General features: G+C 35.5%; 1 protein-coding gene across 3 annotated transcripts; it reads right to left on the bottom strand.

The window, feature by feature from the left end:
- On the bottom strand, nucleotides 1-22,034 carry LOC125055676 (glycerol-3-phosphate dehydrogenase, mitochondrial). Of its 3 annotated transcripts, none has more exons than XM_047658137.1 (16): nucleotides 21,769-22,034; nucleotides 12,516-12,614; nucleotides 11,682-11,850; nucleotides 10,971-11,193; nucleotides 10,333-10,496; nucleotides 9,122-9,255; nucleotides 8,261-8,418; nucleotides 7,425-7,618; nucleotides 6,051-6,245; nucleotides 5,647-5,768; nucleotides 4,415-4,551; nucleotides 3,952-4,105; nucleotides 3,205-3,393; nucleotides 2,388-2,486; nucleotides 786-929; nucleotides 1-89 (listed from the first exon to the last, which is right to left on the bottom strand). In XM_047658137.1, exons 2-15 carry the CDS (start codon nucleotides 12,606-12,608, stop codon nucleotides 795-797), a joined length of 2,166 nt encoding a protein of 721 aa, XP_047514093.1. In that variant the 5' UTR covers nucleotides 12,609-12,614; nucleotides 21,769-22,034; the 3' UTR covers nucleotides 1-89; nucleotides 786-794. The 3 variants fall into 3 exon arrangements, with proteins under 3 accessions (XP_047514093.1, XP_047514092.1, XP_047514094.1); XM_047658136.1 differs by lacking the exon at nucleotides 2,388-2,486 and adding an exon at nucleotides 2,066-2,164 and having other exon boundaries at nucleotides 21,769-22,033; XM_047658138.1 differs by lacking the exon at nucleotides 2,388-2,486 and adding an exon at nucleotides 2,066-2,164 and having other exon boundaries at nucleotides 1-86; nucleotides 787-929; nucleotides 21,769-22,033.
- Nucleotides 22,035-22,164: the final 130 nt, after the last annotated feature.

Genomic DNA, 22,164 nt, shown 5'->3' with positions numbered 1-22,164 from the left:
GTCGTAGTACTTGATGTTCTTGCCAATAATACTTTGGGGTAAGTAAAACCTACAGGATTGTTTAACTGAAGAGGTGTTCGTAGCTATCTGAAACAATACGGAAAACCGTTACACGACGGAAATAAGGTTATAGCGCCATCTAGCGCATGATTAAAACTACTGTGATAACACAGCTAAACAGAATGACTAAAAAGTCTTATTGTCTGAAACGCCATCTATTATTTTACATTGGAAGCTTTTCGTACAAAAAAGGTTGAGCCGTTGTAAGCGCTTCTGTTATTGTTGTTTTATTACATATGGATAGATGGCGCTAATAACAAAAGTATTTTATACCATTGTAGCGTATCGTAGATCAATACGCACTAAAAATGTACATACTATATATATTCTGTAGTATTTTCTATAAGATTTTGATGTATGTGGCAACATAAATATAGGACGCCAAGACCATTAAAGAAACCTTTCTGGTTTGTATTATATATATAATCAATAACATTATTGAAACTGTCTATTTGTCACACTGTCTCGACAAGATACAATTACAAAATTGTTTCGCCGGGAATCGAACCCAAAACCTCCAGTATAAACCACGCTCCCCATTTATTACCTCTCAAGCTACTTCGAACTCGAAGACTTTTCAATATGCTTTTTGTGTTAAATTTTATGAGGTTTGACATTTGATTTCTAACTTAAATCATAAGTCGATTTGATAAACACTATTGGATCTGTGGTATGTTAATATTATAACTTGAAAAAAATAAACTACAAGCTACTAAACTTACCTAAAAAAAGTCTTACAAGCCACCGCCACTCCTCTCAACACTGATCTGTTTCTTGAGAACTTCCTTTTCGTGATGCTCCTCTTCCATTTCCGCCATCCGGGCGAAGCGCGAATACGTCACGTGACCCGATTTGATGGCTGACATCATCTGTGTATTGCACGCGTATTAGTAAAAATGGCGCGAATTTAAATGTCAAGATTAAAAAAAAACCAATTGTGTTTTTTATTTTTCCACTAAGTCTGTGGTTTTATTTAAATCCATGAAATTAAATTTTTTGTTAATTTTTAGTGAGAAATTAGTGTCTTATGTTAGTTATAAAAGCAATGCTATTATCAAAGATTAGTATTATATTAAACACAACATTCGAAAAGCAACATATAATAACATATAAAAATTTGGGTCTTTCTTTTGACGTGTTAATAAAAAGAGCAAAACATTAAATTATATATAAACTATTTAAAATTAGTTTAGTAGTTTTGATATTTTAACGCGAGTAGAACAAATTTCATTTGTACCACTTAGCAAATAAACGATTTCATTTCATTTCATACATATTTAACGAATTTATTGCATTATTTAAATTAGACATTTCGGGTGCTTTTTAGAAATCGTGGTGGTCGAACGAGCGACAATAATGAAATTAAAAAAAAACGTGTGTGTACTTATGTACTCGCGTTTGAAGTTATACTTCTTTGGCGTAATAATTTTCTTCGAGCACTTTAGAGCGACGTTACTCTCTTCGAATTGCATTTTTCTTGTCCATTTTAATGGTTACTTCCAATCGAAACGATATAATATGTACTAATCATGATATTTTACAATAAACACTAATGTTTTTTATCACATTGGAACGGGTTTTCTCTTATAGAAATCATTATTTTGGTTTAAATAAACACGACTCTGAAAAAACACTACGCCATGACAGAGAATGCAACATGTCGATAAAACAGAGCAAGCGCCAACTAGCGGCCCAGACTGTTTTACCGACGTTTGAACAGATATTCAGGGTGTCGGTTTTTTGTAACGGTGTGCGCGCGCATCGTAAAAATGTACTCTTATATTTTTTCCCTAACGCGCCAGTTAGTATAACTTCAATAAATAAAATAACGAAAGTAGTTCCATGCATAAAAAGAGATGAAGCAAATAAGGCGGTTAACTCATTTTTTATTGGCCGCCCACAATGAGACTCTGGCATATGAATGTCAAAAGGTATCACAATATGTAAGCTCCCGTCATGCAAAATAAAGAAAATAGCTAAAACGCAGGTCTATATTTGAATGCACCTGCAAATATTCGTCGAGTTCGACCTGCCCGTTCATGTTAGTGTCGATCTCACGCAATATTTCGTGTAACTGTTCGCCGGTCACCTCCTCGCCGTAGTTCTGTGGAATACCGTTTTTACAGAGCACAGACAACACAATGGAGACTTGACAGCTGTCAAGCCGTGCGAAATGACAAGAATCTAGAACTGTTTGGCGGGTGTTTAACGTGGTTAACGTTTTTTTCGTACATGTCGTACGACAGATAAAAAACAATTCTAGAATCTTTGAACCCCGTCCCAAGCTACTAAATCTAAACACTTTTCCCTCCAGTCCATTATTCTACCTGTAGATAATCTTGTATTTCCAATTGTCCATGATATGTAGCATCTATTTCAGATAAAATTGCACTTATTTCTGCATCTGAAGGTTTCACACCCATACTCTAGAATTATTGGCCAATTGAATTAATATTAATGCTATACATGGTGTTTTTTCACGTCCATCAGTGCAAAAGAAGTGTTGGCCTAGTAACTTCAGCGTGCGACTCTCATCCCTGAGGTCGTAAGTTCGATCCGGCCGTGCACCAATGGACTTCCTTTCTATGTGCGCATTTAACATTCGCTCGAACAGTGAAGGAAAACATCGTGAGGAAACCGACAAGTCTTAGACCCAAAAAGTCGACGGCGTGTGTAAGGCACTGGAAGCTGATCACCTACTTGCCTATTAGATTGACAAATGATCATGGAACAGATACATATCTGAGGCCCAGACCTAAAATGGTTGTTGCGCCACTGATTTATGTACTTCAATCAATCATAATAGTTAGGACGCTCGTCTGATGTTAAGTGATACAGCCGCCCATGGACACTCACATTGCCAGAAGGCTCGCAAGTTCATTGCCGGCCCTTTAAGAATTGGTACGCTATTTTCTATTGTGAAACCAAGTATAGATTCTTTAATTATTTTTTTATTATTAAAGTCTATTGTGGAGTCCAGGGCTGGTGAAAAGTATTTTTAAATTATCAGCGAAATGTCTTTTTTAAATTTATTGCTTTAAGTTTGGCTTCCCTTGTAAAATATTATCTAAATATGTGTGTGTTGGTGCGTACGTATGTGTGTGTATACTTAATACTGTATTATATAAATAGAAAATTTATTACCTTAAGACTTCTTCTGATATCGTTAATAGACACATAACCCTTTTTATCCTTGTCTATGATCTGGAAACGTTTGATGTACGTCTGTATCTCGTCTTTGTTGAGGTTAATTGGTATTTTGTCACGACTAGCTCGGTTCACCATCTGTCCCATTTCGTTCGCTAGGAAATCGGCGGCCATTTTCATTTGTCTCTGTAAAAGTTTACACAATTCAAAAAAGGAGGTCCACAAATTTCTCGGGAACTAAAAAATATGTAGAGGAGTTCATACAATATATAATATGTAATATATAAAATTCTCATGTCACAATGTTCTTTCCCATACTCATCGGAAACGGCTCGACCAATTCTTATGAAATTTTGTATGCATATTCAGAAAGTCTGAGAATCGGCTACTATCTTTCAAACCCCTAAATGTAGTGGTCCACCCCTAAACTTTAATTTTTTAGATATTTTTTTTGTTTTTATTTTTTATGATACTAAAACAAATACAACCCTTAATTTTCACCCCTCTACGATCAACCCCTAATTTTTATTTGTTAATTAAAATCTTATGACTTGAACTCTAAGGTTTACATAGAGAAAAATTCACAGAAAAACCAAAAAAGTTTTCATTCCGGAAAACTGAACAGTCTCTGGGGTAGCATAGCAAAATGTTCCATGTTGGTATGTACTAAAAAGGTAGGCTAAGTAAAATCACATTAAGGAGAAACGAAGGTCGCGGGGGCAGCTAGTATATATGTATATCTACCTGTTTCTCAGACTCGTTCCACTTAAGTTCTTCAGCCATAATATCGATAATTCCAGGTAAGGCCTCGGCAGCAGCTTGTACGTTGAGGAAGGCCAGACGGAGACGCCGAGCGATCATGTCGATCGCCGTACACGCGTATTCGCGGACACCGTATCTTTAAAAAAAAATGTTAAGAAATTACAAAATAAATTATCTATAATTATCTGATTTAGGAATTATTGCTTATGTAAAATTGTGTTCTGTCACAGAGCAATGTTATACAGCCTATTGAAAATGTCATACGTCAAATGTCACACTGACATTCCGTCAAATGACTTAACCAAGTTTGACGGCTTTTCTACCCAGACTGAGTTACACGTATTTGTCAAGAAATTTCTTATATATATAACTAAATTTGTATCCATCCATCTGATATTAGTGGAGTATTAATAAAATGCTTAACACATTTAAATAGAAACCATACCTGATTTCAGCATCGATGTAAGGAAACTCGGGATGCAACTTCTTACCAATAACAGGCCATCTCTGGCCTGTCATGGCAGCCATTTTGGCGACAGCGAAGGCACGGTCACCGTATGATTTTGCCAAGTGTTGGGCGACCTACGAATGTTATAAACAGGCATATGTATTGCAGATAGAGGAGGGCAACGGACTGCATGGTTAAAAAACTTTGGTTTCAAAATTTATCCTAGAACGATGATGTGATTAGCCTAAAGTGGTGGTAGGTGATTAACCTAAAGGATCCTTGACCAGTAAACCCACTATTAAAATCTGGCTATTGGCCTGAAGGGTCTTGATAGCTCAGCTCTGGCTATTTTGGTGAGGTCTGCCAGAAATGGGTTTCCCATGACTAGTCGATGGCTCGTGAACGGGTGCTACTTGTGGTGACTGGTCGGACTTGAATTCGTGTATGCGGTGATGTTAGTTATTTCGACTATGTATTTGCGTGTTGTTCCCACGATAATGTAAGTGCGTGCTCCTATTTCACCATGCCTACTGCTGATAGAGGACAAATCTTTGTTTTTAATTTTTTTTAATTGTTAACTATTAATTACTTAAGATGTCATGTGGAACATGGTGTAATGGTTGCAGCTCCTCACAAACATTTTGTTAAACAAAAAACTTGGCGATTTAAAAGAGTGGCGGAGAGTTTATTGCCAGTTCTTCTCGTCCGTTCTACGCCCTTGAGAACTGGTAGTAAATGTAAAATTAGAAGCATTTTGCATTCAATATGTATTTCTTTATTGACGGTCATAAGTGTACATTTTCAAATATTACGTCCCCCCCCCATTTAACGCGCCCTAACGTTTTTCTGTTCCCAAGTATAGTAAAACGTTTTGTGACCACCTAGTGACTCTTTGTAACTAAAAGTTACCATTATATATGTTACCACTACTGGAAAGTCGAAAATAATATTAACAATAACGCGTAATTCAATCCCCGCCCCGCATCGTAACTTTTTACAAAAGGACCCCCCCCTCCCCAAAATTCGTTACGTAATACTTGAACGCCCGCTTACCTAAATGAATAAATGATTTTTGAATGAATATTTGCACAAAGGCGTCTCCTGCGAGACTCGGACCTCAGCTTGGGTCATCGTGGGAGACTACCCACATACATATGCAAAGCTCAAAATATTTCGTTAGCGCGTTTCAAGGTATGACGTCATCGCAAATCTTTCATACAATACTTTACCTCCATTTCAAGTCCGAAGTCCTGTACGAGTCGTATGTACATTGTAGGTGTCCAGCCATGAGCACCTTCAATAAGGAAGCCGTCGGTCTGACATTCACGGAACAGAGGTTTCAGGTTCGCACCTATGAAGGGGAAAAATTAAATTAAATTAACATTTTTAAAGTGAAACTTTTTCGTCTGTGTGTTGCATGTCGCGTGACGGTCGGAATTATTGTTAAGTATTATGTATGTCGTATTCTCTAAGACACAGAGTTCAATAAAAATATTGGTTGGAGACTTAGTCTACTTTTATTATTTCCCATTATCATTCCAATTTTCCAAGTATAAAATAAAGAGTATTTAGTATCAGCAATGCACCCGTGCGAAGCCGGGGCGGGTCGCTACTTAATAGTAAATAAGCTTACTTTCAATAGCAGCGTCAATAGTTTCACTGGCCATAGACCGGTACGTGGTCCATTTCCCTCCAGCGATGGTGACCAATCCAGAGGGAGACACGTGGACTATGTGGTTACGGGCGAGGGACTGCGTGTCCGGCTTGTTGGGATCGGACACGAGGGGCCGAATGCCCGACCATGCTGATAGCACGTCACCACGACGAACTAAAAACAATTTGTGCTTTAAAATCTTTACGTAGAGTTTAGTGTTTATTATATAAATTATTGTTGTTCAGAGTGCGACTCCCATCCCATGGTCGTAGGTACTTACTTCAAGAAGTCGGACATATTACTATTATGCAACAAATGTATCGGTAATAAACTTTGTTTTTGGAGTTTACACCTTAAGAATCGATTCTCATAATATGAAACTCGATTATATACTATATATATATTATATAATATATCGCCCGCCCGCCGTATATAAGGCGCCCGCTATAAGAAAAATGTGAGGAGTAAAATCTACTGATGAATGACCTGAACGTTTTTGGTGCGCACCTATATTTTAAAGGATTATGAACCTTCGTGCTATATAGTTACGGTTTTAATTCATTTGTCTCTTTCCTCAGATACATTGATGCATTGGCAATTGGACCTTAAGTCATTACATCAAGGTTTAATTTTGCGAAACGTCTAAAGCTTTATTTTGGTGCGCCTATATAATAAAAAATAATGATATTCTGTTTAAATAATTAAGTTATTACTATAAATCCTTAAAACATATTCTTTTATACGTACGACCCTTAATAGCCTATCAACTACGCGATCTGGCAGACAGTGGCCGAGAAACTAAACAGCAGGGGAGTGGGGAGAAGTAAATCCACTTTATTAAAAAAAAAATATTGAAGTTATACTTCTTTAGGCGCGTTATGAAAAATTGGTGAGAGTGAAATTATACGATGCGCGCGCATCGTGACACAAAATTAACAGAATGAAGTTAGTGGCGCATGTTGGCACGCACGCCGCCTCTGTTAACTGTGTATTTATATTTATAATATTTATCCAAATGCTTTGAGTTTCTAACGTGTTTTCATTTTGTATGCATTATACAAGTGCGAATTTTATAAGTGCGTCTGAATTATAATCAGAAGTGATTTAAATTGAATATTTAAATCAATACTAATTAATATTAGAAAATATTTGTAAAAAAACTGTGGTCATCAACCTTCCTAAGTGCTTCAATACAATTGAGGTTAACTATCCGTATGTATATTTAATAATGCCAAAGAAGTATAACTTCTTATGCGTGTACTTAAGTACTCTTTTTATTTTTTAAATTATGAATAGCCTATCAATTACGCGACTACATTTTACAGTAAATAATAGTGTATAAGATGACTAAACCTTCAACATCAGGGTTAAGATAATTCCTGACTTCGGTGAGGATGAACTGGATTTCGTCTTCCGTGGGTTTGGGCGTGTGCGTAACGTCACAAGGCAGGTCAGTTGTACCCGCGATGGTCCCTTTCAGCCATGGAAGGAAGAAAATCACACGACCGTCTGACGTGGACGGATCTAGAAGACCCATGTGTTCGGGGCTGGAAGACCACAGTACCAAATTAAAAACTAATTTTATTTTATATAAAAACATCAAATTTCCAGTACAGGCTAAACTTTTTATAACGAAAAACTCTATATAAAGTAATTATGAGTTAAATTTATTTGGTTTAACCCAATACCCATACATTAATTCTACCCTGCCTATAACGTATTCTCTCTGTAATGAATAAAAATGCTCGGTCTCTTGAAATTCGTTATAAAGAGTTTACACGGTAATTACAATTTTCTTAAAACTACACAGTAATAATAAAAACAGTTGCAAACTAATAAAAAAGAAAATTACAACAAATTTAAAAAGTTTGGTCCCTGTGGCATTTTAACGCTGGCAGCATTTCCTCGCTGTATTGCGATACTTATTCGTTGAGCCAGGAAAGCACCAGCTCTGGGGTCACCGGTACTATCTACCAGGCGCCAACTTTAATCTTTTTTCGTATAGAAACCCGTTTTTTTTAATTTAACATTATTAGGTTACCTTTTTTTATTTATGCTCTCGAAAGCTCTCAAATCCAATCTTTGCAAATTCATTTCCTGAAACTCCACTCAACCCATTGCTTTTCTTATTAAAACTATCAATGACAAACTACTTTTGAGCTCTTTAATATTAGTATATTTTAACACACCTGTAATATCCCGGCAAAACAATGTGCACTCCAGAAGATGGGCAGCAAATCTCTCTAACGGCCTGGTCATCCATCTTCCTGATGGAGTCCGTAAATGGTCCAGTTGCGTTGATAATACTGTTTGCTTTGATGTCCCATTCCTTTCCTGTTAGTTCGTCCTAAAAATTAACAAAATTATGTTTGTTAAAAGATAAAGGGGGATTTTGGTCCTTCGATTTACAAATACCTAGTTTTTCCACAAGTCACAACTAAACAAAGAGAGCCACCAATTAGTACATAGTTTCTAATATATTTATAATAATAACAGCGTGTGAAATTAAATATGTTTATATAACAATCCTAACCCGACACACGTTGTCCTGTACACACGTCTTACATACAAAAATAAATCTAATAATGTAAATTATTCGCTGTATAGATAAATAAGCTAGATACCGACTGCAGCGAAATCTGCCGGATTGATTTATACATGTAAACCATGGCGCCACCAAACGCAAACAAAAAGATTCATTAAAATCGATCCAGCCGATTAAGAAAAGTTCAGTGGCAAACGCACCTACCCTAGAATTATAAAGATGATATATATTTCGGTTCGAAGGACCAAGTTATAGCTATTTGAAATGATAAAACTGTTGGTTCTGCACTAAATTTGTTTTTTTTGCTCTCAAACATCATGGTCATGGTCAACCAGATAAAATGACATGAGTCGCATGGGTCCGCCACACACCAGTTATGACTTAAGCAAGCTTAAATAGCTGTGAACGTCGAGCTGCGCGTGCGCACTTGATAAACTCCGCCGCCGTTAGTCGGTTTGACGAGAATAACTTTAATTTCACAGCTTTTCTCACTACTTAAACTTACCCTAACTCTAGCTCCACTCAATTTTCCAGCTGTCTTATGCAACTTCAGAACTCTAACGTGATTGGCGATTGTGGCGCCATGTCTGGCAGCTGTCAACGCGATAGCTAAATTCATACGTGCGTCGTCTTGCTGGCCTGAAATATAAAACATGATCATTGCTACCAGCTTTACTTCTTAGAATACGTACAGGACAAAAATTTGTTCAGTACGGCATTTTTTACTTTCCCAGTCCATATGAAAACCGAGAAAACTAATGTATCACACGTTTGCCAGTGAAGGATTGAAGGAAATCCTTCATGATTTGTTTTGTAAATTAAATAACCTTCTGATCGCCTAAATTTGTCAGAAAAGTTTAATTGCAGTTGCTCACACAATGCAACTAAATATATTAATTTAAATTGACGTGGTGACATTCATAAACGCATTTCTCACTAAAAAGTGTGTAATGGTCGCGTAAAGTATTTTGAACATCTGTTCGCACATATCTGGTTCTTTCCTAATGTAATAAAAACCGTATTTCACTTTAAGTTACATATAGAATATTTAAAATATAATAAGGTAATAAAATCTAAATTTACAATAACTCATCGGTGACCCCTTACCTGGTGCTTTCGCAATACAGCGAGGAAATGCTGCCAGCGTTAAAGGATCACTGTCACAGGGACCAAACTTTTTAAATTTGTTTCAATTTTCCATTTATTAATTTTTAATTATAAATAATTATTTATTTTGATTATTATAATGTAGGTTAAGAATATTGTAAATACTAAGTTATATTAAGTTTAATATTAGTATGGTTTTCCGATTATACTAATATTAAATGAATTCACAATATCCTATTACTTTAATATAATATTGTAGATTATAGGCCTATTGTTAGCTGTTATCAAAGGCAATCGCGCGCGAGTATGCTTTAGTATTTCTATAGAACAAAATAAATAAGTGGCTCTACAACCTTTTAGGTCTGGGCCTCAGATTTCTGTATCTGTTTCATGATCATCAATCTAATAGGCATAGAGGTGATCAGCCTGTGGTTAACGCCGTCGACTTGGGTCTAAGGCAAGCCGGTTTCCTCACGATGTTTTCCTTCACTGTTCAAGCGAATGTTAAATGCGCATATAAAGAAAGTCTATTGATGCACAGCCTGGGATCGAACCTACGATCTCAGGGATGACAGTGGCATTTCTATAGAACGGTCTCATTTAACTCACCGTCATAATACACGATGCCTCCACACAAGTTGTCAGATTTCAACATAGGAAATAGTTCTAGAGTATTCTTCTTAGATAGATAATAGGAGCTCTTCAGATTCCTGTCTCCAGCCACCAAGTCGTACATCTTTATACCGAACCAGTAGTATGGTACTTGCCACCATCTGAAATTACATTACAACACTTGAAATTGCAGCATCAGATTTACATGCATACTCCATGTCTATCATTCCACCCGTATCACCTCGACGTCCGCCGTTCCACAACTGAGCGTTTCTTAAGGCAATTTTGCTGCGCACCACCACTATGTGGAACCAGCTGCCCAGTGAAGTGTTTCCGAACCAATTCGACTTAGGGTCCTTCAAGAAAAGAGCGTACCAATTCTTAACAGAAGATACTCTGGTATTGAGAGTGTCCATGGGCGGCAGTATTACTTAACATCAGGTGAGCCTTCTGCCTATTTTCCCGTTATACAAAAAAAACGACGGGTTGCACTCCGGGAGTGCCGGCAGAAGTGAAAACTTGAATGTTAACGTTCTGCATTTTGGAATTGTTAGGGAATAATTTTGCACGAATTGCTTTAATTATCAAGGTCCTTAAGTCGAATTGGTAATGTCATAATGCATATGATGACTTACTTATAAACGGGCAGCAATATTGGTAATGGTCTTGTCAAATGTGGTGCTACTTCCAGCATATTGGCTCTTTCGTGTAACGCCTCCTTCACCATCTTATACTGATCGTAGTCCAGCTGAAGGATCGCCTTTTGGAGATATCTGACTCCGCCGTGGATCAACTTTGTGCTTCTGCTTGATGTACCGCTCGCGAAGTCATCTGATTCTACTAGTGCTGTGCGGAGACCTGTAAAAATAATACGTTAATGGGTATTTTTTAAATAATGGAAATTTTCTTTGAAATGAAAGCTACAGAAATAGTACTTTATTCCGGCTCGAAGGACCAAAATGTCTCATATTTAAGTTACAACTAAAAAAAAATCATTGGCCGCTGCTACTGTCATAAGTTGCGTGTCATGCACTTTATATCGCTCTGTTCTTTCTGGCACAACCGTGAAGAAGAATAGATTAAAGATTTATATATTAGAAAAAAGATTGCTAGCATTAGCGCCTCTCTAGCGGACGCGATGCTCTTGGGTTGTTTCTCATAACCGTCTCGTAGCGTTTTAAGAGTTATGAGACACAATTGTGTGTACAGGGAGAACAATATATTTCTGTGCATGTCCTGAAAAGATTGCTAGCATTAGCGCTGCTCTCGCGGATTTATTCTTGGTGACCTTGATTTCAACTTAAGCCCTCGATCCTTGAACTTTAAGGAGTAATTACAAAATTTACCTCGTGTGGTGGCATCCAGGGCACAACCAGCCCCCGTGGCACCACCTCCGATAATAAGGACGTCATATGTATGGCCCGCTTGCAGGTTTTTGATTTGCTCGGACCTGGGCGGTAGAGGTCGCTTTTTACGATCAGATTTAGCTGAAACTGTTGCCGACTGGTACCAGTTCTGAAAAATAAGGTGAACTCGACATACGCAGAAATAAGACTAAAGTTATGCTTGATAGAGGATAAAACTTTTTAAAATTAATAATGAAATTAGATTTATGTATTACGAGAAACAACGACAAATGATGATGATACATGAGTGAGTATTTGGCGTGCTCGCATCGCTGTATTGATCTTTGGATAGCTCGGAGATCCTAATTTCTATTTGCAAACAACCAAACAGTTTGTTTAATTTAACATTCGTTACTTTCTCACAATTTAATCTTATTGATTTACAAAAGTTTGTCATCGCTTGGAACACTGATATATTGGTACATATAGAAAAATAAAATACAAGATTTCATGTGACATATATATATAAAGAAAAAGAGAAAAAAAATACATCGATTCATATATTATAAAAACTAAAGGATAATTGATTTCAAAGTGTGAGGTGCTCCCCTCTATTATCAAAATGCTTTATCTGGATATCGGTTTTGCCCAAAACGCGTTCTTCTAGGAGGGACAATTGGCATACATAGGGCATCTAGAGGGTACATGAAAATAATGTATATAATCTTTGAAAACATTATATTAATTTGGCCTTCATTAGTCTGCAATATAAGTACTCGGCCTTATATTACACTGCTAAGGATTTATAAATGAAAAATGTAATTAAATACATACCAAAGGCGAGTCATCAGCAGCAAAAGCCCAGGCTGCGACAGCCGCTCCAGTTACACCTGCCGTACATCCAACCAACAATCTTCTACGTGACATGTTTGCCTGGTAATAAAAACATACTATGATTTTCTATTACTTAAAACAGACACGGTGACCTGGTACCAGGGTTAAAGGTACACTGCCCCACAGGGACGAAACGTTTTAAATTTATATTCAAGTTTAATTGTTATTATTATTATGTAGGTTAGAAATATAAGGAATATATAAGGAAATATGTAATGAAAAAAAAACATTTTAAAAGATTGAATTACAAATTTGAGGCAATTCAAGGGGGGAGGGGAGTCACCAAGCATCTATCCTCATTTACTGTCATAAAGAGGATAATGTCTGTGTAAAATGTTTGTATTAAATATTTCACAATAGTGGTTCCACACCACACAAAAAAGTTTATCAATAATAAATCATTATAATTTATTTATTTATTAAAGTTTACCACATTATACATGATACAATACGGTATAATATGTTACAAACTCCTTTAACTAAAATGTATGTCAATTATTTTTATTTATTTATAAATGTTACAAAAAAATGCAAATAAAATACCAGATTTTTTTTGGTAAGCAGAAAATAAACAATTACCAGCAAAACGACGGATTAGATACAAGATAGGCACTTAACAACGCCTTCTTTAAAACTGATCAGCCCACTACCGAATATATCCAGCTCCGGATAAGTAATGTTTAATCCGTTATAACGCCGAAGGATTCCAAAGAAAAAATAATTTTACTTTAAGTGACGGGATTTATTATGTTAATTAGGTTTGATATTTTGTTTGACACGTGTGGTAAACAAAGATATTTATAGTTTAAACAGTGTGTTTAGTTCATTTAAATGTTAGTTATATATAACGAGTTAAAACGTTTACAAACTTAGAAGAATTTTTGACCCAGTTTTAAAGCGCCATTATTCTAATGCTAATCCAGATGTTTCTTAAGCTCTTCGGCCTAAAGATTACGACACATTTCAAGCGGTTTACCTGCTATTCGCATTACATGGTAAGCTTAAGCATAGCTGCTTAATACCCGCTCATTCATTCACTCACTCATTCACTTGCAAAGAAGTGCACTTAAGTGCATTCACTCACATGTCAATCGCTCTTTTGGTCAGCCCTTTTTCATTTTTGACCAGATGCCATCTGTATAACGGTTACGTGCCTTGCCCATCACTTCATGTTTGTCACTTCTCTTTCTATCGCCCGCTGGCACGAACGTATTTTGGATTTCGTTTTATTTTAGAAAATACAAGTTTGTGCCCCATATGTAAGGCAAGGCAGCAAGCACGAGTCCACCACCTTTTTCTTTAGTTTAAGTGGGAGCTCCAAGTTGTAGTGATACGAGCTCGAGTTCTTTGTCGCTCGTGCCTTTGTTACTTGTTTTTCAGGATAAGTATAGCCATCTCATACATACTCGATGACTGTTCCGTTAAGGATAATTAAGGACCAAAATAGCAGTGTCAAATGTCCAATGTCTAAGCATAAGGCAGATTATAAGTCTCAAACAAAATAGATTATGTTAGAGACGTTATGGATTCGAACATACAGGAGTCCATAATTCTTTATTCGAGAATATACATTGACTTGGACCTAAATAAACGGGGACAATTTACGACTATAATCGTATTTAACTCATTATTTTATGTAGGACAGCGAGGTGAATTGTTCTAGGGCGTGAAAGCGTATTTTGGAACGCTATATCTAGTTAATCAATCAAAGTATTCCAGATTCTCGATGAGAGAGGTGTGAAACTTTTGGGATTTTAGAATGAGACTATTATCTTTATTTAACTTTCTTTATCACAGATAAGAAAGCAAAAAAAATTAAAAAAAATATTTTTCTTTAGATTTTAGTTATTTTGAGTTTTTTTTTATGCACTTTTTGTACATTACCCTCTGTAGGTGTTTCTTTTTTATTGTTCCATATTAGGGTTGCCTGGAAGAAATCGCTAGCGATAAGGCTGCCAGTTGCCTTATAACTTATGTAACCAGCTTTTTTTTATATGTATGTTTGTGTGTAAGGTAATAAAGTGTAAATAAATAAATATAATAAAGAAGAATAAAAAAAATCTTTATTATACACAATAATAGGATATTTAGGTAAAATAAAATGCACTAGCGCCCATTGTAGGATTCCCTGTCGTGGGCAGACTACTAACTCTTGACAATAATTTCTATACAACACAATTTATTATTAAATTATTGTTGCACAATGATAATATTTTCTGTATCAGCATAGGACAGGTAAGATTTTAAGTGAATGTGTAATGTGAGTTTTGAAATTTTAGAAATTTTTATTTTTAATAAAGTGGTTACATATGAATGGGCCTCGAAAGGAGAAAAAGCGTTGGGCGAAGAAGTGCTTTTTTCTGTGACTTATATGTAGGTTTGCGTTGTGTATGAAGTGGTGTGTACGTTGTTTGTTTCTAATAATATCTGCATATTGCTATTAAGTATAAATGTCTAATCGTTAAAAGTTTTGTTGTTGAGTAGCGAAAAGGTTTCCTATAGGATATCAACACAAAAAAGCGTACAAATTTACCCAGAGAAGCGCTATTTGCGCATTATGAATATTATTGCATGTGCGTCGGATATATTTAGCGGCACACTGGCTGAATTAACATTGCATTATTTATAATTAGTTAAAAAAGGTTTAGGTTTTATGTTTTCTTGTTTTGTTTCTATAATATTTTAAGTGAAATTTTTATATTAATACGTTTTCTATTGTATTAGTATTAAGTTTCTGTTAAATAAGGAAATTTAATTAATAGTTATCTTAATATGTATATATAAATTACGTGTAACGTTGTTTGTGAGCTATGGACTCCTAAACTACCGAACCGATATACATACCAAAGCGTCCCATCCGCCGATAGCCTTTATTTTTACACGCTTTATATTAGCTTCACCTGTATGTATGGATGTATGTAACCGACTCCTTCGGACTCGATTTTGACCCACTTTTAACGGACAGATTTAATTCAAACTTTGCGCACCTGTCGATGACAATGCAATAATCCGAAAAAAAAATGAAAAAAATAAATAAAAAAATAAATAAAAAGTGAAAAATAATTCCTAATTTAGGCTGAAAATGGTAATGAACAAAAAATACTGGTATTATTGTGAAAAATTAAAGTATTACCATTTTCAGCCTTTCATTAAATTAGGTATTATTTTTTTCACTTTTTAGTTTGATGTGCTTTAAAAGCGTGTTTTTTAGTTTTTTTAAACTATTATTTATTGCTATTGGAATTGTAGATTTGTATCTAAATATCGCAAGCCTTTAAATATAACGACACGAACACACTCATGTTCACAAGTGATCACGGAAACCTACGTAACTACTATGGTTAACTTAAATCTTTGCTAAGAGGATTAAGTAACTGTTAACACTTAATGCCCGAGTGTGTTATTATTTAGTATAAGTTTAGTAGACAACTACTATTTACCGGCGCTTTACAATATAAACTACCTAACTAATCCTACGTTATCGTTGAGTAAAAATGTTAATAATAGATTCAACATACGAATATAAATTATTTATATCACTAACTTACATAGTAATAATAAAAATAACTAAAAAATTAAATAAATTCAAAAAGGCATTCCTGTGGCATTGTAGGTACCGTTAATGCTGGCAGCATTTTCTCGCTGTAAAGCGATACTTGTTCGTTGAGCGAGGAAAGCACCAGCTCTGGGATCACTGCAGCGCCAGCTTTTGTGCTTGTCCGAGGTGAGACGGGGCTCAAGTGTCCACACAAGTAGCCCGTCCCATCCTCCAAAGGATCAAAGACACTTTTTTTATAGAACAGGGGGCAAACGGGCAGGAGGCTCATCTGATGTTAATTGATACCGTCGCCCATGGACACTCTCAAAGTCAAAGTGCGCGAGTGCGTTGCCGGCCTTTTAAGAATTGGTACGCTCTTTTTTTGAAGGACCCTAAGTCGAATTGGTTCGGCAATACTTCATTTTTTCCACATAGCGGTGGTGCACGGCAAAAATTGCCTTGAAAAACGCTCAGTCGGAACGGCGGACGTCGAGGTGATACGGATGGAATTTCGTAATCTGCCTCGTTGTCCGATCCCATCCGGCCGCTAGCAATGCCGGTTGGCTCCAAAATGTTATTTCCTTAATGTCTTAAAACACTATAGAAAATTGTTGGTGTCTATAATTAAAGAATTCGTTATCTATACTTTGTTAGCGTTTCAAACACGGCCTTGTCACGTGCCATAACTAAATACAGGTGATGCATTGTTTCAACATGGACGCCGGCCAATTATCGTATGGCGAAATCGGTAGGCAATTATCCCAATATCAGTTCAGTTGATTGAAAATCGATAGATAAGTCTATTTTGACAGGCACTAAGGTAATCTTTACACATTAATAAATCTGTAACTAATACGAAGTTAGTCACGAATCAATGCAATTAGTGTAACTTTTTGGCTTATGCATAGAAGTTTTATGTCTTATTTTTTTTTATTAAATTATTTGTGTACTACGTGTTGCAAACCTCAAGGTACACATACATAAATTGATAAAAACCCCATTTTTTTTTATGGCTCGTGTTTGTCTTTAGAAATTCGACCGTGTCCTCCATGTACGATTTAGGCACTCGCCCGGTACCACACAACCCTCCCAAAGGCCGAGAACAAATTTAAATTAAATTAAAACTTGCCCTCGAACCGGGAATCGAACCCGGTACCCCTCACCTAGCTGCCACTTAATAAGACCGCTAGGCTATGAGGCCCCCGTTCCCATTTTTTAATATAACTTGTTATTATTATGATTTCTTGTAGTCTGTGTAATAGGGTGTATCGTGTCCTGTCGTAAGCGGTTTGAAAGCACCTTATTAGTTATGGCACCCTGTTGTTGGAGAATGATGTCTATATTTTTGATACAAAAATAGTTTACTTTAAATTTACAATACATTATGCTCCAAACAATGCATTTACAAACCAGTTGTTAAACTAAAGGCACACAAAAGATAAGACATCTAATTAAAAAAATATTTTTTTTTGTGTTTTTTAAAGGGGTACTTAACGATTATTTTAATTATTTCACAGCCATGAAGTAGCAATATTGTTTTCGTACTTATTTTGATTTATAGACGTCTATTACATCGGAATAAGGTTAAAAGTTTTAAGTTAAATTTGAATTGCTATGTACAGTCCTTTATTCGTTGTTGTTAGGTACGATAAATTATGATTATCACGATTACTACACGACTAGACGATGTGATAACCATAAGCTCGCGTCATTCATTCATCATATAATTGACAGGATGTTATAAAGAGCTGGCTGAAAAGAAATTAATATATTTTATATTAATTTCTTTTTTTTTTCAGCCAGCTATGTTATCACATCGTCTAAGTCTAAGCATTTACTAAAAGTACGTAAAAGGTTTTGTTATTATTGACCGTGCTTACTGGACGCACTATGTTGGATTACCTATGGATCTTAATTATTTGAAAATGGAATGCGTTGCGCAGTTGGTACATTTTTCATTCCAGTTATAAAAACTGAATTACTTTTATTTTCACTAACCTTAACAAAAAGGGTTACTCTATAGGTGTGCGTATATGTTGCGGTCACCTAGTTAAGGAGTGTGTAGGTAATTAAACATATCAGTAGCTAATATTTTATTGCGCGCGAGAAGGACGACCGGCGCGGCGCGGCGCCACCAATTGTAAGCCTCCGGGTACACGCTGTCGCAAATCTAATATGTGGTATATCGTATTCATAAAACCCTACAACTCTTTCAACAAATCACAATTGATTTAGAGTTTTGACTAATGTGTGTGTTTTATTGTTTCACCCAAACACCTAACCTAATAACATCCTTTATCAAGATGAATAATTAATCAATTACTTCTAATCATATTAAATGTATTATTACTCTTGGAAATCATGCTGATAATAAATGTCTGGAAAATTGTAGTTACGTTACATGCCACAGATAAGATTAAGTAATTATGTATTATGATTTCCGCGTATCGTCTATGAGTATCAATTCAGCCATTCCATAAATCAATTAAACATAAATTCCATTGATTAAAATTCCTTTTTAAATAAAGATTATTCGCCATTTAATCAAGAATATCTAAGATCTGAGTTAGGTTATATTTTATATGAATAAATAAAGTCAATTGTTAAAAATGTGTTGAATAAAGTATTTTTTTTAATTTCGTATGTTAAAGCCAAGGTGTGCCGTTATTGTGTCACACCTCAACCACTATAAAAGTTCTCTGCAAGTAATGGCTAACTAGCGGTACAAGTTAAAGGCGGGTCAAATTTAAATAACTTAGTACAAAAGCTTCATTAAAAGTTAATACAGGTCATTAATGTAATTATATTTAGCATTCAGAAAGTTTAATCCAACTGTATAATGATTATGTAAAATTATTCTTTAACGAATACTTAAAATAACAAAAAAATTAATGTTCGTGTTCAATCTGCTTACAAATATGACTCCAAAGTATTTCTAACGTCTGTACGCAACACATACTTTCCCAAACGCGTGCTTGTATTTAGAATGCATTCAAACGAATGTGACAAAAATAATATACAATGTCAAGGTCGTTCTCATTCTTTTTAAAAATAATATATAAGGTGACGGTGGCAAAGTGCGCCTACCGGGCAAGTGCACCTACCACAAATATCTCGTAAACTACCGATTTGATACTAGTAGTGACACCTTATATCGATGCTACAAACTAAATCATAGTTCTTGGTGAAACTCATATATAGCTCTAGTCATGTGAGTTTGAGACACGAGCCATTTTATTTTCACTGATATTCAAAGTGGTGAGGAGAGATGACTATGGCGTGATCATCGTCGTAAATCTCAAGAAATCGAGTTTTTACCGATATACGAGTGAGGTAAGTGCACAATTTAAATATTTTTCTTTTAGATTCTGACTTTATTTCACTTCTATCTAGTAAAATGTATATATGTTTGCAAGTTAAATATTCAAACCTCAAATTTATATAGTTGGGGAAGCGCGCCATACTGACTTAATATATGGCGCACTTCGCCGCAATCCAGAGGTTACAAACTTTTTAAAATGTGTCTACAATAGACTAGTAAAACTCACAATTATTAAATCATTATTATTTATGATTTTTGTTTAAGATGGGGCGCTATGAAAGAAAAACTGAAGTTCCTTGATGGTCCAGAGAGGCTTTGAATGAAGCAGTCGAAGCTGTTCGATCGGAGAGAATGTCTGGGTATGCAGCCGCATCAACCTTTGCTATCCCAAGAAAAACTATTATGGACCACGTCACAGGTCGAAGGGGCCAAAAATCATTAAGTCTAGGCAGACCACCAGTATTTCAATATGAGACAGAAAAAATGATGGCAAAATGTTTGCATATATTGGAAAAAAAAATGGCTTCGGCATGACTCGTACAGAATTTCTAGATAGTATTAAGGGATATGTCAAGCAGAACGATCTAAAGACACCTTTCAACGATGGTACTCCCGGCAAAGATTGGTTTTCAAGCTTCAAAAAGCGTTATAAGTTATCAATTAAAAAACCGCAGGCTGTAGAGGTTGCTCGTAAGAATGCCGCAGACCCATTTGTCATCCAAGAATTTTATGATATTTTAGACAGAGTGATTGCCGACTTAGGGCTTCAGGACAAGCCTGAGCGAATTTACAATTTGGATGAAACCAGTTACTGCAGCGATCCACAAAAAACCAAAGTCTATAAGTATAGGTCTTAGGGGACTTCCATCGACTCGGACTACATCATCCTCTGGAAAGTCGATCTCCTTCACTTTATTTATTAAGTTGTAAGGGTAACAAGCCTTGCTTGATTAATGTTTTTGAATAATTACAACTAATATATTTTAGAAGATGTTTCTTATTGATTTTCTTTTCGTTACCTAGTTTTGTTAAGAATTTATAATAAATATTACACTTAATAACTAATTTCAATGACTAACTTCTTATTTTAGTCCCTTTATAATACTGATACCAAATAAGTAGTTCCAAACCATGGTATTCCCATCGTAAATAAAAGAAAAAATATACTTGACACTCGATTATCAATATTTAGAAAAAAGGTTCATAGCCTCTGACTTCAGATTGTATGGCGCATTTAGCCGAAATTTGGTTTTAAATACATAGATTCTTCTAGAATGTGGCTATGAAAAAATAAAAAATGGCATGCGTTTTGTTGCTTGTTTTCTTAAAATAATATAGGGCTGTTTTTATTCTGATGCTTTATTATTGCGTTTTATTAATACAAGGCGCACTCCCCCGATTTGTCGGCAAAGTGCGCCGGGTCAGACTGTTTTCAAATTTTATGCTAAAATTCATTAATTTGCCGTCAGATTCTAATGATACGACATTAGTTATTGTTGCAAAACATCACAGATCCTTATGGTACCATGATTTAGTGTCACTCGTGAACTTAAGCACAAGTAATATTGCACCAAAGTCAACTATGAAAAAAGTATGGCGCACTTCGCCCCCATCACCTTAGGCGCTAATTTTTTTAAAATATAACTTTGCATGTGACCATGTGTAGTGTAAGTCTAATCAATTTTATCTTATTACATGTTAGGATTTTTAATCAATCCGTCACCTAATAAAAACATATTTCTGTTTAAGGCACAGTATAATTATCTACAAAAATATATCTTTCTCGTAATACAATATATGTTATTCATATACAATATAGTCTACTTTAGAACAATGTATTATGTATGTCACTCTACGTACATTATAATACAAAGAGTGTCTCAGGCTTGTAGATCGCAGCCAAAACTGAAATAGAATCAGCTTGCCAGTAATCTTGTCCTACGCTTATTAAAATCTTCACCGGCGCTTTACATTTGTTAATCTCTAAAACCGTTTACGTAACTAGCCGTGTAATTAACCGGTTATTTTAACGAACGGTCTAAGAACAGTAAGTCCGATGCAACTCGTTCACCGTAAATATGACCTTCAAGAGCGCTGGCATGATGTCATTATAACAGGAAAAGCTATTCAAGATGGATAAAAAGCCTACACTATTCTTACAATATTCTAAAAAAGTTTTAGTATAAATAATACTAGGTAGCTATCTAAAATTAAAAGCTGAAACAAAGTATTGATTTAACTAAGACGTAATGTCGTGCAAGACTAGACTGTAACAATTCTTTTACATTCGAAATATATAAGATTTTTTAAATTATAAATAGAAGGTCACTTACCTTTTAATTAATTCCTTTATATAAAAACAGCTGAGCAGCACATTAGTTACATAAATATTTCTAGGACAAGGACACCAGGGGACTCATTTAAATCAGATCCAATTGTATTAAAGATCCTATTACTGGCACTAGCTCTAATAACGCTATTTTTTGGTCACTATCAATGATATCAATACATGGTAACTATAACTAAACGAAATCGCGGCGCGGCATTACAATGCCCTTGCTAGCCGACCCACCTACACTAAGGCAGTAGGTATAATGTTTTATTTTATCTATGGTTTGTTTCGATTTCATGGCATAGTGAATTATTCACACGTTCCTAACTTCACTCACCCACGCAACCTGGCGGGAGTAACGAAAATCCGCGCATGGCATTTAAAGTGAGTTTATTTT

This window comes from Pieris napi, chromosome 14 (assembly GCF_905475465.1).
Source record: "Pieris napi chromosome 14, ilPieNapi1.2, whole genome shotgun sequence".
NCBI lineage: Eukaryota > Metazoa > Arthropoda > Insecta > Lepidoptera > Pieridae > Pieris > Pieris napi.
Note: the sequence above shows the minus strand (reverse complement) of the source record. Positions and strands in the feature narration are given on the sequence as shown.

Excerpts from the sequence above, each read along its gene's own strand:
- LOC125055676 (XM_047658137.1), bottom strand. The coding sequence starts at position 12,608 with ATGTCACGTAGAAGATTGTTGGTTGGATGTACGGCAGGTGTAACTGGA. Across the intron at positions 10,497-10,970 it reads ATATTGCTGCCCGTTTATAA|ATGGTGGCAAGTACCATACT; the intron begins GTAAGTCATCAT and ends ATGTAATTTCAG. Across the intron at positions 3,394-3,951 it reads GGAACGAGTCTGAGAAACAG|AGACAAATGAAAATGGCCGC; the intron begins GTAGATATACAT and ends AAACTTTTACAG.